Genomic DNA, 18,647 nt, shown 5'->3' with positions numbered 1-18,647 from the left:
TTGAGGTCCAGAATCTACAACTTAAAGATTGGACATTCTTAATGAATCACCCTGTATATTATACTAGTGACGTCATCCATCTGGGCGTGATGACGTAATCAATGAGAATAGAAGTCGTCTAATAGCCCATTCCAAAAGGTTATTCAATGCTCTATTCACACATTTAAAATTAACATAATTATTTATACCGGGTGCCCAAAAAAACCTTTTTTTAATTAACCTAATTGGGACAAAAAGAAAAACTATTTATGTAATTCGAAATACATTTTAGTGTTGTCCGAAAACAGAAAAAAATGTTTATGTGATGGAAAAATATTGTTTTTCGCTTAACTTCAATATTAAAACTGCCACCCACCCAAGGTTCATAGATAGGAGGTAGGTTGTCTCGTAACTATGTGGGCGGAAGCGAGGGGGAGGGGAAGAACTACGTCACTCGTACGACAAAGTCAAGGTTGACACTTGACAGCTTTTGATTGTGGTTCAAACCTAACCCTCTTTTTTATGTTGGGGTTGCGTTTCCGAATATTTCTATATAATTTTTGTTTAATTTTTAATTAATACGTATATATGGTACATTTTTAATGGATTTAAGTTTGAAGGACAAATAATTTTTTGTATTTTAATCTAAAAATAAATTATTAATATTATTAGTTTTTTTTCCTATGACTACATGATAAAATGCTGCACATTCCAGAAAAACCATAATAATTAAGTATGTAATTTTGCTAAACTTTTCTATTTTGTTTTGAGTTTTTGTGCGAATTGAACTGTTTTCTCCATTTAATACACACAATAAATGTTAAATCTTCTTCAAATCATTTCTATTTTTTTGTCAGCAGACTGTTGATTTTTAAGGAAAAAATTGATATAATTATCGATATAAGGACCACTTAATATATATATATATATATATATATATATATATATATATATATATATATATATATATATATATATATATATATATATATATATATATACCCAAAAAATCCCAAAACATATTGCAAAACCTAAGTTTTTGAACCTTTTATTAGCATTGAAACTTATGACAATTTCAAAAGTGTCGTACGGGTGACGTATTCCCGCCTTTAAAAAGCGAGCATTTGATTGGTCTATAGTTACGAGACAAACTACGCCCAATCTATTAACCTTGCCACCCACCTGCCTCTTAGCCGTTTGAACATTTAATTTAAGCGAAAACCAGTGTTTATTTTTGAAATTACCATTTTGTCTGTTTTGTGGCGGTAGTAACATGTAATTTGCATTAAATCAATTATATACATTCTTCTTTTTGTCTCAATTAATTTAATCAAAAATTTTTTGGCACCCTGTATGAATAATTATGTTAATGTTGATATTAGTGAATAGAGAATTGAATACCCTTTCGAATAAGCTATCACACACTTCTTATTCTCATTTCAAAAATCATCGAATACGTCATCACGCTAAGATGGATAAGGTAACCAGTATGATATATATGCCAAAAAATTATAATTTAAAAATAAAAATCGACCTGTTTCAGGATTTATCTCTAGATTTGCCCATTCTCAATAAAAAGAATTTATTCCAACTCAAACGTCCTTACTGTATCAATGTTTGGTTTTCTTTTCTTCTGTTTTATGCGAATGTATCATTATATATTTAAACAGATATGATGAAAAAGTCATCTTAAGCCAATAAATCAATTTCAAAAGTTCTATCATAAAGACCAAAAGGATATGAGCTTTTAAAATTTTTTTAATGTGCGCTGTTTAATAATTCCACCTTCAGGACAAAAAATCAGCCGTAAATGGTTATTCATCAGCCTCAAAAGTTCACTGCTAAACATAGATATCTGCCTCCTATTTCCAGCCCAGCCCATCCTACGCCGCTCTCATCCAGTTTTTATTTAGTCTTCTTATATTGTCAATACACTGAAAAAAATATTGTACATAGTACCAATAATCGCCAGTCATTAACTTTGTGTACATTGATTCAATGAAAATTGTGTTAATACTATAAACACGTATTCATTAAGTAATGACCATATTCATTAATACAATGTAATTCTATTCATTAAAAAATATTGAATAGAATTATTAATTCAATGAATCGTTTTATCTATCCAATGACTTTTTTCCAGATAAGGAGAGAATTTAAAAAGAAAGAGTTTATTGCTTTGCGTAGGCGCAGAATGTCGCCTGTCAAAATGTTCAATGTGTTTTAAACAAAAAATTTAAACGAAGAATGGAAGATTATATTTTTACTGAGGGCCGAAAGTCCCTGAAAACTTCTATAATGTTCATTTCAATAAGTTACAGGTGTGAAAATAAAAGAGAAAATTTAGTGTGATTTTTAATTGCAAATATTTTATTCAAAAGAAATTTCTTATTTATTCTAAGGGACTTTCGGCCCTCGGTAATAACGGAATCTTACATTCTGCGTTTAATTTTTTTTTTAAATATTTATTAGCTGTATCAGCTAATATTATTTTGTTTTCTTAACTCTTAGTTATACTGGTTTCTACTGATTTATTAAGAATATCTTTTTAAAAATGTCATATTTGTAATGGTGGGGAGCCCAAGCAGGGATTTTTGCAGTTACTCGAGCGCGTCAGATTATGACATGGGAAGAAACCTTGTACCCTGAAAATGTATATCTACCATATATTGGCTCTTAATATAGGGGAATTCGCTAAGGGGCGTCAGAAAAAAATCTATCCTTAGATAAACTCGAAATCGTCAGATTAAGATAATGTAAGCTAAGTACATACATGCAAAACAATGTATTTAAAAAATCTAACGATTTGAGCGAGTAAGGAAATGGGCGAGTCACAAAGTTTCCCAAAAAAAACGCGAAATGAACATCAGATCGAAAAACTGAAAAATACACGTATTTGATATTTTTGAAAAATCTATTGAATGATACCAAATACGGCCCCACACGGAGGTGAGGTGGGGGTTACTTTAAAGTCTTAAATAGGAGCCCCCATTTTTTATTGCAGATTTGGAGTCCTTACGTAAAAATAAGTAACTTTTATTCGAGACGTTTTTTCGAATTATGAATAGCTGGCGCTATAATCGGAAAAAACGATTCTTGGAACTAGAAAATTAAATTAAAAAATGGAAAGTCCCCCACTTTGTGGAAAACTTAACGTTTTTTGGTTTTGGGACCTATCTTTCACAGCCCAATAGGTCCCCATAACGCTCGAATAACTGCAAATTTAGCATACTTTTCTGCCCTACTATAATCAAAAACATATTTACCTGATATGTTTTATTCACAAAAATTTGGTCCTCATTAATAATAGCCAGTTTGCTTAATTTGGGGTTGATAACCTGTTTATATGAAACTAAAAGACCCAAATTTTGTAAATTAATATTAGGTGATCCACATTTTCTAATTAACTTCATTGTGAATATTTTAAAACTTTGCTGAAAATCTTCCAAATCGTTTGAATCTGTAAAAAAATAAAAATATTTAATAAAAACTCTTAAATAGGGGAGGGCGGATCACAATGAAACACAAAAGTTGGTTTTAAAAGTTGGTAAAAAGTTGGTTGGTTGGTCTTTTTTCAACTTCTTATTTTTTCCTGTTACCTTATAGTGTAGGACAGCGTTTTCCAACCGGTGGGTCGCGGCGTAACTCTTACAGTAGCTGAATAACGTACATATATACATCATGGGTGAGGGATGGGTCGCGAATATGAAAAAACATCAGAAGGTGGGTCGCCAGACATAAAAGGTTGGGAACCACTGGTGTAGGAAACAGAGGTTGAACCTCGCAAACTGGACACAAGTCCGGTTTTATTTTTTTTCTGGTATACAAGGGGTGCTTATTATGAGACTAACTTTTTCTTAAAAAATTTCGCCCCGGAACCCCACTTTTCATCCCTTTAAAGGGGGTAGTTTGTGGTTTTTGCCTAACGTAGCCCTTCCTATACGTTTTGCAAGAAATTTCCTAAATAGAAATATGAATAGGACTATATTTCTTACTATTTATTTCTCAAAAGCATATGTCTATCACCCACCGTTAGCGGTGGTGGCGCCCCAAAGGTGACAAATTTTTAAAAGAGATGTTTTTAAAAAAAATTATTTTTTCCTAACTGTAACGGTAATCAAGAAGAAACCCTGCGGCAATTAATTACAAATAAGTTTCTGATTTTTTGGTATATGTTTCAAAATTGCCCATTTTTTAATTACATTTTAAAAAATCCCTTTTTATGCCATCTTAACCGCCTATGCTAGAGTAAAAAAACTTTCAGCGATTACTCATGTACTGGTGTTATTTACAAATTTGTATAATGCACCCTCATTTTCCGGAAAAACCACTCCAAAAAAAGAAGAATTAATAAAGAAAGTGATTTTCTTGGAATCCTTCACACACCATGCCCTTTATTAAAATGCTGCATATATCATTTTATGCACGTTCTTATTACCCATGCTTGGACACCAAAAGCGATTTCTTAGTGCAATCCCCGGAGGAAAAAAAATAAAACGAGGGTTGAAATTTTTACACGAAAAGTTGCTGAAAAGAGGCCAAAAAACAGAGATGGTGCATTTAATTAGTATGTTATTGTTGTTAGATTGGTTGTCTAATTTAGGGTGTCGCTAAAACGATAATTAGTATAATTAGTTTGTCAAATCAGTTGTTTGTGAGAGCGTTTGTGAAAGTGTTACTTCAGACTGGACGTCAGATTTGCGTAAGTAAAATAATAATACTAAAAATTCGTATACGTGTTTGATATTAATAAAATACAGGGTATAACAAAAATACAGGTCATAAATGAAATCACATATTCTGGGATCAAAAATAGTTCGATTGAACCTAACTTACCTTAGTACAAATGAAGCCCTTTGAAGTTACAAAATGAAAATCGATTTTTTCGAATATATCGAAAACTATTGGAGATTTTTTATTGAAAATGGACATATCGCATTCTTATAGCAGGAATATTTTAAAGAAAAATTAGAGTGAAATTTGTGCACTCCATAAACATTTTATGGGGGTTTTGTTCCCTTAAACCTCCCTAACTTTTGTGTACATGTCAATTAAATTATTTTTGTGGTACCATTAGTTAAATTCAATATTTTTAAAACTTTTTTGGCTCCTAGTATTTTTTCGATAAGGCAGTTTTTATCGAGTTGTGGCTTCTTTTTTAATATGTTTACATAAAGATTTTATGGGGGTTTTGTTCCTTTAAACCCCCAAATGGTTGTGTACGTTCCAATTAAAGTATTACTGCGATACCATTAGTTAAACACGGTGTTTTTAAAACTTTTTTGATTCTTTTTATTTTTTCGAGAAGGCACCTTTTATCAAGGTGTGGCTTCTTTTTTAATATGGTTCAAAATATACTTAAAAATGTAAATCATAAATAAATTTTCATATTATTACCAAGTATCCATAATCGTACTTTACCATATACAAATAATGTGGTGGATTTGAAAAATATTCAAAATATCTTGATAAAAACTGACTTTTCGAAAAAGTACTAAGAGGCAAAAAAGTTTTTAAATCATTGTGGTTAACTAATGGTACTACAATAAAAATTAAATTGGAACGTAGACAAAAGTTTGGGGGGGTTTAAAGGAACAAAACCCCCATAAATTTTTTATGGGGTGTGTAAATTTCACTATAATTTTTTCTTAAGATACTGCTGCCATAAGAATGCCACATGTCTATTTCCAATAAAGAATATCTAATAGTAAAAGACTAAGTTTTCACTCTAATGGCATATAACATATCCCACCAGAATGAAAACAATGGGAACCTTCTCTGGTTACACCTCCGAGGCTTCTACAATTTGCAAGCCATACGGATGCTGAGACTAAGGAAGATGAGGGAATTCTACAATTTACAATTCACGTCACATCTGCTCAGCGCGGTAAAGTTCCAACGAGACTGGTTCCCTTCATACTCCACACAGAGTAAATGTAAATCAAAAATGAATAACCATTTTCAATTTCGTTGCAAAACGAAAATACAGCCGAACCATATTCCAGTCCAATCAGAGAGTGCTGCAAGCACCTCTACCGGTTTCGAAACTTATTAGTCTCTCATCAGGAGGCACATATGCTGCTCTCCCTGATCCAACCAAAACAAACCCCAGCGTGCAGTCCCGAATTGCAACGAACGAAATGGCATAGATGCCCTAGCGGCAACTGCTAGCAAAAGACTAAGTTTTCACTCTAATGGCATATAACATATCCCACCAGAATGAAAACAATGGGAACCTTCTCTGGTTACACCTCCGAGGCTTCTACAATTTGCAAGCCATACGGATGCTGAGACTAAGGAAGATGAGGGAATTCTACAATTTACAATTCACGTCACATCTGCTCAGCGCGGTAAAGTTCCAACGAGACTGGTTCCCTTCATACTCCACACAGAGTAAATGTAAATCAAAAATGAATAACCATTTTCAATTTCGTTGCAAAACGAAAATACAGCCGAACCATATTCCAGTCCAATCAGAGAGTGCTGCAAGCACCTCTACCGGTTTCGAAACTTATTAGTCTCTCATCAGGAGGCACATATGCTGCTCTCCCTGATCCAACCAAAACAAACCCCAGCGTGCAGTCCCGAATTGCAACGAACGAAATGGCATAGATGCCCTAGCGGCAACTGCTAGCAAAAGACTAAGTTTTCACTCTAATGGCATATAACATATCCCACCAGAATGAAAACAATGGGAACCTTCTCTGGTTACACCTCCGAGGCTTCTACAATTTGCAAGCCATACGGATGCTGAGACTAAGGAAGATGAGGGAATTCTACAATTTACAATTCACGTCACATCTGCTCAGCGCGGTAAAGTTCCAACGAGACTGGTTCCCTTCATACTCCACACAGAGTAAATGTAAATCAAAAATGAATAACCATTTTCAATTTCGTTGCAAAACGAAAATACAGCCGAACCATATTCCAGTCCAATCAGAGAGTGCTGCAAGCACCTCTACCGGTTTCGAAACTTATTAGTCTCTCATCAGGAGGCACATATGCTGCTCTCCCTGATCCAACCAAAACAAACCCCAGCGTGCAGTCCCGAATTGCAACGAACGAAATGGCATAGATGCCCTAGCGGCAACTGCTAGCAAAAGACTAAGTTTTCACTCTAATGGCATATAACATATCCCACCAGAATGAAAACAATGGGAACCTTCTCTGGTTACACCTCCGAGGCTTCTACAATTTGCAAGCCATACGGATGCTGAGACTAAGGAAGATGAGGGAATTCTACAATTTACAATTCACGTCACATCTGCTCAGCGCGGTAAAGTTCCAACGAGACTGGTTCCCTTCATACTCCACACAGAGTAAATGTAAATCAAAAATGAATAACCATTTTCAATTTCGTTGCAAAACGAAAATACAGCCGAACCATATTCCAGTCCAATCAGAGAGTGCTGCAAGCACCTCTACCGGTTTCGAAACTTATTAGTCTCTCATCAGGAGGCACATATGCTGCTCTCCCTGATCCAACCAAAACAAACCCCAGCGTGCAGTCCCGAATTGCAACGAACGAAATGGCATAGATGCCCTAGCGGCAACTGCTAGCAAAAGACTAAGTTTTCACTCTAATGGCATATAACATATCCCACCAGAATGAAAACAATGGGAACCTTCTCTGGTTACACCTCCGAGGCTTCTACAATTTGCAAGCCATACGGATGCTGAGACTAAGGAAGATGAGGGAATTCTACAATTTACAATTCACGTCACATCTGCTCAGCGCGGTAAAGTTCCAACGAGACTGGTTCCCTTCATACTCCACACAGAGTAAATGTAAATCAAAAATGAATAACCATTTTCAATTTCGTTGCAAAACGAAAATACAGAAAATACAGAAAATAGAAATTGAAAATGGTTATTCATTTTTGATTTACATTTACTCTGTGTGGAGTATGAAGGGAACCAGTCTCGTTGGAACTTTACCGCGCTGAGCAGATGTGACGTGAATTGTAAATTGTAGAATTCCCTCATCTTCCTTAGTCTCAGCATCCGTATGGCTTGCAAATTGTAGAAGCCTCGGAGGTGTAACCAGAGAAGGTTCCCATTGTTTTCATTCTGGTGGGATATGTTATATGCCATTAGAGTGAAAACTTAGTCTTTTGCTAGCAGTTGCCGCTAGGGCATCTATGCCATTTCGTTCGTTGCAATTCGGGACTGCACGCTGGGGTTTGTTTTGGTTGGATCAGGGAGAGCAGCATATGTGCCTCCTGATGAGAGACTAATAAGTTTCGAAACCGGTAGAGGTGCTTGCAGCACTCTCTGATTGGACTGGAATATGGTTCGGCTGTATTTTCGTTTTGCAACGAAATTGAAAATGGTTATTCATTTTTGATTTACATTTACTCTGTGTGGAGTATGAAGGGAACCAGTCTCGTTGGAACTTTACCGCGCTGAGCAGATGTGACGTGAATTGTAAATTGTAGAATTCCCTCATCTTCCTTAGTCTCAGCATCCGTATGGCTTGCAAATTGTAGAAGCCTCGGAGGTGTAACCAGAGAAGGTTCCCATTGTTTTCATTCTGGTGGGATATGTTATATGCCATTAGAGTGAAAACTTAGTCTTTTGCTAGCAGTTGCCGCTAGGGCATCTATGCCATTTCGTTCGTTGCAATTCGGGACTGCACGCTGGGGTTTGTTTTGGTTGGATCAGGGAGAGCAGCATATGTGCCTCCTGATGAGAGACTAATAAGTTTCGAAACCGGTAGAGGTGCTTGCAGCACTCTCTGATTGGACTGGAATATGGTTCGGCTGTATTTTCGTTTTGCAACGAAATTGAAAATGGTTATTCATTTTTGATTTACATTTACTCTGTGTGGAGTATGAAGGGAACCAGTCTCGTTGGAACTTTACCGCGCTGAGCAGATGTGACGTGAATTGTAAATTGTAGAATTCCCTCATCTTCCTTAGTCTCAGCATCCGTATGGCTTGCAAATTGTAGAAGCCTCGGAGGTGTAACCAGAGAAGGTTCCCATTGTTTTCATTCTGGTGGGATATGTTATATGCCATTAGAGTGAAAACTTAGTCTTTTGCTAGCAGTTGCCGCTAGGGCATCTATGCCATTTCGTTCGTTGCAATTCGGGACTGCACGCTGGGGTTTGTTTTGGTTGGATCAGGGAGAGCAGCATATGTGCCTCCTGATGAGAGACTAATAAGTTTCGAAACCGGTAGAGGTGCTTGCAGCACTCTCTGATTGGACTGGAATATGGTTCGGCTGTATTTTCGTTTTGCAACGAAATTGAAAATGGTTATTCATTTTTGATTTACATTTACTCTGTGTGGAGTATGAAGGGAACCAGTCTCGTTGGAACTTTACCGCGCTGAGCAGATGTGACGTGAATTGTAAATTGTAGAATTCCCTCATCTTCCTTAGTCTCAGCATCCGTATGGCTTGCAAATTGTAGAAGCCTCGGAGGTGTAACCAGAGAAGGTTCCCATTGTTTTCATTCTGGTGGGATATGTTATATGCCATTAGAGTGAAAACTTAGTCTTTTGCTAGCAGTTGCCGCTAGGGCATCTATGCCATTTCGTTCGTTGCAATTCGGGACTGCACGCTGGGGTTTGTTTTGGTTGGATCAGGGAGAGCAGCATATGTGCCTCCTGATGAGAGACTAATAAGTTTCGAAACCGGTAGAGGTGCTTGCAGCACTCTCTGATTGGACTGGAATATGGTTCGGCTGTATTTTCGTTTTGCAACGAAATTGAAAATGGTTATTCATTTTTGATTTACATTTACTCTGTGTGGAGTATGAAGGGAACCAGTCTCGTTGGAACTTTACCGCGCTGAGCAGATGTGACGTGAATTGTAAATTGTAGAATTCCCTCATCTTCCTTAGTCTCAGCATCCGTATGGCTTGCAAATTGTAGAAGCCTCGGAGGTGTAACCAGAGAAGGTTCCCATTGTTTTCATTCTGGTGGGATATGTTATATGCCATTAGAGTGAAAACTTAGTCTTTTGCTAGCAGTTGCCGCTAGGGCATCTATGCCATTTCGTTCGTTGCAATTCGGGACTGCACGCTGGGGTTTGTTTTGGTTGGATCAGGGAGAGCAGCATATGTGCCTCCTGATGAGAGACTAATAAGTTTCGAAACCGGTAGAGGTGCTTGCAGCACTCTCTGATTGGACTGGAATATGGTTCGGCTGTATTTTCGTTTTGCAACGAAATTGAAAATGGTTATTCATTTTTGATTTACATTTACTCTGTGTGGAGTATGAAGGGAACCAGTCTCGTTGGAACTTTACCGCGCTGAGCAGATGTGACGTGAATTGTAAATTGTAGAATTCCCTCATCTTCCTTAGTCTCAGCATCCGTATGGCTTGCAAATTGTAGAAGCCTCGGAGGTGTAACCAGAGAAGGTTCCCATTGTTTTCATTCTGGTGGGATATGTTATATGCCATTAGAGTGAAAACTTAGTCTTTTGCTAGCAGTTGCCGCTAGGGCATCTATGCCATTTCGTTCGTTGCAATTCGGGACTGCACGCTGGGGTTTGTTTTGGTTGGATCAGGGAGAGCAGCATATGTGCCTCCTGATGAGAGACTAATAAGTTTCGAAACCGGTAGAGGTGCTTGCAGCACTCTCTGATTGGACTGGAATATGGTTCGGCTGTATTTTCGTTTTGCAACGAAATTGAAAATGGTTATTCATTTTTGATTTACATTTACTCTGTGTGGAGTATGAAGGGAACCAGTCTCGTTGGAACTTTACCGCGCTGAGCAGATGTGACGTGAATTGTAAATTGTAGAATTCCCTCATCTTCCTTAGTCTCAGCATCCGTATGGCTTGCAAATTGTAGAAGCCTCGGAGGTGTAACCAGAGAAGGTTCCCATTGTTTTCATTCTGGTGGGATATGTTATATGCCATTAGAGTGAAAACTTAGTCTTTTGCTAGCAGTTGCCGCTAGGGCATCTATGCCATTTCGTTCGTTGCAATTCGGGACTGCACGCTGGGGTTTGTTTTGGTTGGATCAGGGAGAGCAGCATATGTGCCTCCTGATGAGAGACTAATAAGTTTCGAAACCGGTAGAGGTGCTTGCAGCACTCTCTGATTGGACTGGAATATGGTTCGGCTGTATTTTCGTTTTGCAACGAAATTGAAAATGGTTATTCATTTTTGATTTACATTTACTCTGTGTGGAGTATGAAGGGAACCAGTCTCGTTGGAACTTTACCGCGCTGAGCAGATGTGACGTGAATTGTAAATTGTAGAATTCCCTCATCTTCCTTAGTCTCAGCATCCGTATGGCTTGCAAATTGTAGAAGCCTCGGAGGTGTAACCAGAGAAGGTTCCCATTGTTTTCATTCTGGTGGGATATGTTATATGCCATTAGAGTGAAAACTTAGTCTTTTGCTAGCAGTTGCCGCTAGGGCATCTATGCCATTTCGTTCGTTGCAATTCGGGACTGCACGCTGGGGTTTGTTTTGGTTGGATCAGGGAGAGCAGCATATGTGCCTCCTGATGAGAGACTAATAAGTTTCGAAACCGGTAGAGGTGCTTGCAGCACTCTCTGATTGGACTGGAATATGGTTCGGCTGTATTTTCGTTTTGCAACGAAATTGAAAATGGTTATTCATTTTTGATTTACATTTACTCTGTGTGGAGTATGAAGGGAACCAGTCTCGTTGGAACTTTACCGCGCTGAGCAGATGTGACGTGAATTGTAAATTGTAGAATTCCCTCATCTTCCTTAGTCTCAGCATCCGTATGGCTTGCAAATTGTAGAAGCCTCGGAGGTGTAACCAGAGAAGGTTCCCATTGTTTTCATTCTGGTGGGATATGTTATATGCCATTAGAGTGAAAACTTAGTCTTTTGCTAGCAGTTGCCGCTAGGGCATCTATGCCATTTCGTTCGTTGCAATTCGGGACTGCACGCTGGGGTTTGTTTTGGTTGGATCAGGGAGAGCAGCATATGTGCCTCCTGATGAGAGACTAATAAGTTTCGAAACCGGTAGAGGTGCTTGCAGCACTCTCTGATTGGACTGGAATATGGTTCGGCTGTATTTTCGTTTTGCAACGAAATTGAAAATGGTTATTCATTTTTAATATCTAATAGTTTTCGATATATTGGAAAAAATCGATTTTCATTTTGTAACTTCAAAGGGCTGTAACTTTTTTTTGGTGCACATTTGTACTAAGGTAAGTTAGGTTCAATCGAACTGCTTTTGGTTCCAAAATATGTGATTAAATTTATGACCTGTATTTTCGTTACACCCTGTATATATGAAGTCAAAATGTGTGTATACACCGTTCTTAGGCGTCAACGCCCTTCGGTAGGGATCTATGGAGGAGTATCACCGAGCCGGAAGCCCTTATCCCTTCCCGTACCGCTCCTCCATAGGCCGATCAGACGCCAGTATACTCCAGACCAAGCCGTAGACTCTATTGAGTTTTATACTACGGCGTTGGCCTTTTATAAATTTCATGACCTAGCTGGGGCTCGAACCAGCGACCGCAAATCGCAAATCCACTAAACTTGTCGATCGACTGAGCCTCAGCTAACTGGACCGTCAAGACCGACGAAGTCAAAATAACGTGTTTAAAATACGCAATATTATGAGACCAATTCTTTTAGATTTTATTTGTCATATTATATCCCAAATGTGAGTGTTGCCATACGGTAACTCTAGGACACGCTATTACCGACTTTTATAAGATACTGTTTTTTTTTTAGAAAAGGCTTAACACTTCGAGAGGCATTACAAATTACGTACGATGATGACATAGAAGTAGTTGAAATCTGCATTGAGCCTCCAGAGGGTGAGCTGACAGCTGAAGACTCAGGCGAGGAAGATGGTGGTGGACGGTGGTCGATAACTTGTAAAAGATCAACTTCGCACACAGACCGAGGTTGTTCTTTCTAGCAAGAATGACACAGAAGAAGAGCAAATGGGGAGCAAAGATGGTCCATTTGAGGAGATAGATTCTGAAAGTGTTGGTAATGAAGAATATTTAAAAGTTGATTCGACAAAAGTCATTTGGATTCGTGGCGATATTGAAGCAGCAAGCAAACCATTTCCACGGTCTACTTGAGTTGTGGAAGGTGGAACCCAAAGGTTGGCAGATAACAGCATAGTGACCGTCGCATCAACCTCATATGGGGTTTCACCTGTAAATGAAGTAAAACGCCATTAACAGGCCGATGAAAAGAACGTGCACATAGGCAAACTTCAAGTTATAGCGAAAGATAATTCCGCAATGGGAGGCACTGATCTTTGTAAACCAAAACATATCCAGATTTCGTATTGGACTCCGTGGAAAAAATGGTGGTGGTGCTTTTTTACTTGGCTAATTGACTGTTCAGCGCAAATCAGTTGGCATTGAACAATTGGAATGACGCAGCTTCAGTTCAAGCGAGATATTACAAAAACATATTTGTCAAGGGTACAGAATCCGGCAAACCAAGGGGATCGTCCAAAGTTTAAGTATCTCGAGTAGATTGTTTAGCTGAGTTTCCGATGACGTGGGTTTTGACAATATAGGATATTTCTTAACAAACACTGCTGATAGAAAAAAGAAGAGATGTGCAGCTGAAAACTGCAAATCCATCATGCGCACAATGTGTACTAAATGCAAGGTTGGAGTATGTGGAAGTTACAACTTTAATTTTCACATACGATTTTAATTTAATACTTTTGTAACTTATTAAAAACAATTCATATTTTCTAGCATGTGCTTATTTTTTGGTTCTACAGGTGACTTGCGTTGGCATGTGGCAACACACTATTTTAAGAAAAATAAATAAAGAACATAATTATTTCTTGTTGTTTTAAGCATTACTAATAATTTAATAATTTGCTTAACATTATTCATCTTTGGCGGGATCTTTCCTGTACCAAAGTACAGCTCAAACATTTTTTAATTACCGTTAATTTTGAAAATGATCGCTCACCAGAAGCAACAGACACCAGTAAAGTGAGAGTGAGGATGATTCTTCATGAAACAGTGATATTTGGTAAAGATGAAGTTAGATTATTTTCAAATATATATATTGAAGAATATAAGTGGATCTGATGAGTTAGGTAATTAAAGTATCTAATTATAAAGCTTTTATCTCACTAAATAAATCAGTTGCACCAATCTTTACTTTTGCATCCGTCTTTACTGGATTTAGTTATCTTTTGTTGAAGAGCAAGACAATGTTTTAAAATATCATGGTCACTTAATATAAAAATATCACTGAAAAACCCAAAAACATTATCGTAATAAGACATCTTATCCAATCTACTATTCAATGAATTTGATCAATTATTCTAAAAAAAAAATAATTTTTTAAACGCGGGGATTTTGAAATGTTTCGTTTTTATGTTCATAATCGAAACATTTTGGTTTATATTTTCGTTTCACGATATTTAACGAAGGAAAACCTTGTTTATCAGCTGCCAATTTTCCCACTTGGGCAATTATTCCTTAACAACATTTTCATCTCTGTAATTTTTTTTGGCCATTGGCATGGTACAGTTGATTTCACATTCAGATTATAATGTAATGTGTAGTGTGTGTGTTGAGTAAATGTCTTGTTATAAAGTAAAGTCTATCTCACTGTCTTTGCAAAGAGACGCTAATTGTATCCAAATATCTCCCTTTACCGATCCCTTTAACGATCCCATCAGGGCCCCCGCAAGGCTGAGCGGCGCCCGCGTGCTGGATATATTTTGGCGCCTTTTAAATCTACCTATATCCAATTATGAAATAAATCGTATAATTTTTTATTTTTTACTCCTTTTACAACAGAAATTGCAAGAACTCAAATTTTCTTTGTTTTTGGTAACTAATTTACTGATAATGAAAAATTTACTGATAATGAAAAACAAATAAAACTTTAATATGTATATAGGTAAGTTAAGGGCGTAGGCGCAAAATTTCGGGCCAATGCATTCATTTTTTTTTCGAATCCTGAGAAAACTAATATGTGTGAATTTTTGAAAAATTTTAACGAAGAATGAAAGATTACATTATTACCGAGGGCCGCAGCGCCTTAGAATGACCAAAAAGTTCTTTTGAATGAGATATTGGAAATAAAAAATTACGCTAAATTTTCTTTTTGTTTTCACCCCTGTAATTTATTAAAATAAACATTATAGAAGTTTTCAGGGAATTTCGGCCCTCGGTAAAAATGCAATCTTCCATTTTGCGTCTAAATTTTTCAAAAATTCTTACATATTAGACTTCTCAGGATTCGAAAAAAATGAATGCATTTGAAACACATCGGCGCCAAATTTTGTGCTTACGCCCTTAAATCTAGAAATCGATATCTTAAATCTAAATTGAATTAAATGGGTGTTTTTCTAAATTTGACGGCAGCAAACTCGTTTATAATATCTTTAAAGTCAATTTTATCGACGAGCTCTTGCACGATGGTTAATATTACCAAACCAGATAATCTTTCCTGTACCAAAGTACAGCTCAAACATTTTTTAATTACCGTTAATTTTGAAAATGATCGCTCACCAGAAGCAACAGACACCAGTAAAGTGAGAGTGAGGATGATTCTTCATGAAACAGTGATATTTGGTAAAGATGAAGTTAGATTATTTTCAAATATATATATTGAAGAATATAAGTGGATCTGATGAGTTAGGTAATTAAAGTATCTAATTATAAAGCTTTTATCTCACTAAATAAATCAGTTGCACCAATCTTTACTTTTGCATCCGTCTTTACTGGATTTAGTTATCTTTTGTTGAAGAGCAAGACAAAGTTTTAAAATATCATGGTCACTTAATATAAAAATATCACTGAAAAACCCAAAAACATTATCGTAATAAGACATCTTATCCAATCTACTATTCAATGAATTTGATCAATTATTCTAAAAAAAAAATAATTTTTTAAACGCGGGGATTTTGAAATGTTTCGTTTTTATGTTCATAATCGAAACATTTTGGTTTATATTTTCGTTTCACGATATTTAACGAAGGAAAACCTTGTTTATCAGCTGCCAATTTTCCCACTTGGGCAATTATTCCTTAACAACATTTTCATCTCTGTAATTTTTTTTGGCCATTGGCATGGTACAGTTGATTTCACATTCAGATTATAATGTAATGTGTAGTGTGTGTGTTGAGTAAATGTCTTGTTATAAAGTAAAGTCTATCTCACTGTCTTTGCAAAGAGACGCTAATTGTATCCAAATGTCTCCCTTTACCGATCCCTTTAACGATCCCATCAGGGCCCCCGCAAGGCTGAGCGGCGCCCGCGTGCTGGATATATTTTGGCGCCTTTTAAATCTACCTATATCCAATTATGAAATAAATCGTATAATTTTTTATTTTTTACTCCTTTTACAACAGAAATTGCAAGAACTCAAATTTTCTTTGTTTTTGGTAACTAATTTACTGATAATGAAAAATTTACTGATAATGAAAAACAAATAAAACTTTAATATGTATATAGGTAAGTTAAGGGCGTAGGCGCAAAATTTCGGGCCAATGCATTCATTTTTTTTCGAATCCTGAGAAAACTAATATGTGTGAATTTTTGAAAAATTTTAACGAAGAATGAAAGATTACATTATTACCGAGGGCCGCAGCGCCTTAGAATGACCAAAAAGTTCTTTTGAATGAGATATTGGAAATAAAAAATTACGCTAAATTTTCTTTTTGTTTTCACCCCTGTAATTTATTAAAATAAACATTATAGAAGTTTTCAGGGAATTTCGGCCCTCGGTAAAAATGCAATCTTCCATTTTGCGTCTAAATTTTTCAAAAATTCTTACATATTAGACTTCTCAGGATTCGAAAAAAATGAATGCATTTGAAACACATCGGCGCCAAATTTTGTGCCTACGCCCTTAAATCTAGAAATCGATATCTTAAATCTAAATTGAATTAAATGGGTGTTTTTCTAAATTTGACGGCAGCAAACTCGTTTATAATATCTTTAAAGTCAATTTTATCGACGAACTCTTGCACGATGGTTAATATTACCAAACCAGATAATCTTTCCTGTACCAAAGTACAGCTCAAACATTTTTTAATTACCGTTAATTTTGAAAATGATCGCTCACCAGAAGCAACAGACACCAGTAAAGTGAGAGTGAGGATTCTTCATGAAACAGTGATATAAGTGATGATCTTCATGAATATAAGTGGATCTGATGAGTTAGGTAATTAAAGTATCTAATTATAAAGCTTTTATCTCACTAAATAAATCAGCTTCACCAATCTTTACTTTTGCATCCGTCTTTACTGGATTTAGTTATCTTTTGTTGAAGAGCAAGACAATGTTTTAAAATATCATGGTCACTTAATATAAAAATATCACTGAAAAACCCAAAAACATTATCGTAATAAGACATCTTATCAAATCTACTATTCAATGAATTTGATCAATTATTCTAAAAAAAAATAATATTTTAAACGCGGGGATTTTGAAATATCTCGTTTTTATGTTCATAATCGAAACATTTTGGTTTATATTTTTGTTTCACGATATTTAACGAAAGAAAACCTTGTTTATCAGCTGCCAATTTTCCCACTTGGGCAATTATTCCTTAACAACATTTTCATCTCTGTAATTTTTTTTGGCCATTGGCATGGTACAGTTGATGTCACATTCAGATTATAATGTAATGTGTAGTGGGTGTGTGTTGAGTAAATGTCTTGTTATAAAGTAAAGTCTATCTCATTGTCTTTGCAAAGAGACGCTAATTGTATCCAAACGTCTCCCTTTACCGATCCCACAAGGATAGAAATTATTTCTATTAACTAATTTTTAATAAAGAAAAATTTGATACTCAGCTGGGATTCACAACTCACAATCTTTTGATCCAAAGAACGGCTCTATTACCATTGAGCCACACAGGGCCGGCGATAACGGGCCTGCAAGTGATGCTGCACTGCAGGCGGGCGCCCCTATTTAATGGGAGCCAAAATGACCTTTTTGCTGCTGGTGTTATACAAAATACATACTAATTTTAAAAACCTAAGGGGCATTATGCTAGTTTTGCAGGCAGGCACCTTATAGTCCAGGGTAATAAGGTTTTTTCCATGACACTCGAGCGGACAGGGTATTGAAGCGTTTTTTCGACAGATAATACCTATAAGAGCAAATTGTAACTATTTCCTGCGTAAGATCTGGCGGCCATTTTTATTTATAAACAATTAAGTGTCAAAAAATGGCATTTTTCCCTTTTTTTCAAATCAATGGAAAACAGTGAAACTTATGGTTTTTTTAGTACAAATATCTTTGAGATTATGGAAAAAGCTTTAAAATGACGTATAACAAAGTTTGATATAGTCATTTATTGTTAATATAATTGCGAAAAAAGCTCGGAATTGCAAAAAAAATTAATTTCGCAATATCTATTGTAAAAATTAGTGAACAGCTTTGAAATTTTTGTCATATAAGTGTTCTTTGGTGCTTAATATGTGATAAAAATTTCAAAGCGATTCATTCAATTGTTTAAATTTTATTCAAATTGTTTATCCCAGGGAGAATTTTTTTACAATAACATAAGTCAGAAAAAAACGACGTTAGAACCATTCCACAGGTGTCAAATGAAAGAGCATGATCTATATTTTCAACTTGGTTTAAAAAACCCGAATAAAAAATGCATTTATTAGTAATAAATAATTATGCAAAAGTATCGTAAATCTTTCTTATAAACTTTTTATTTTGTTATATAAGAAAGTATATATATTTATTACAATTTTTTATCA

The 18,647-nt window shown here is 36.0% G+C and overlaps 1 protein-coding gene across 1 annotated transcript in view; it reads right to left on the bottom strand.

The window, feature by feature from the left end:
- Positions 1 to 18,647, bottom strand: part of LOC114330004 (uncharacterized) — a 48,108-nt gene that overhangs the window by 8,910 nt on the left and 20,551 nt on the right. Inside the window, exon 3 of the mRNA XM_028279296.2 lies at positions 3,246 to 3,439. Coding sequence (XP_028135097.2) covers positions 3,246 to 3,439 — 194 coding nt within the window. The remainder of the gene's footprint in view (positions 1 to 3,245; positions 3,440 to 18,647) is intronic.

Source organism: Diabrotica virgifera, chromosome 3, assembly GCF_917563875.1.
Source record: "Diabrotica virgifera virgifera chromosome 3, PGI_DIABVI_V3a".
Taxonomy (NCBI): Eukaryota; Metazoa; Arthropoda; class Insecta; order Coleoptera; family Chrysomelidae; genus Diabrotica; species Diabrotica virgifera.
Note: the sequence above shows the minus strand (reverse complement) of the source record. Positions and strands in the feature narration are given on the sequence as shown.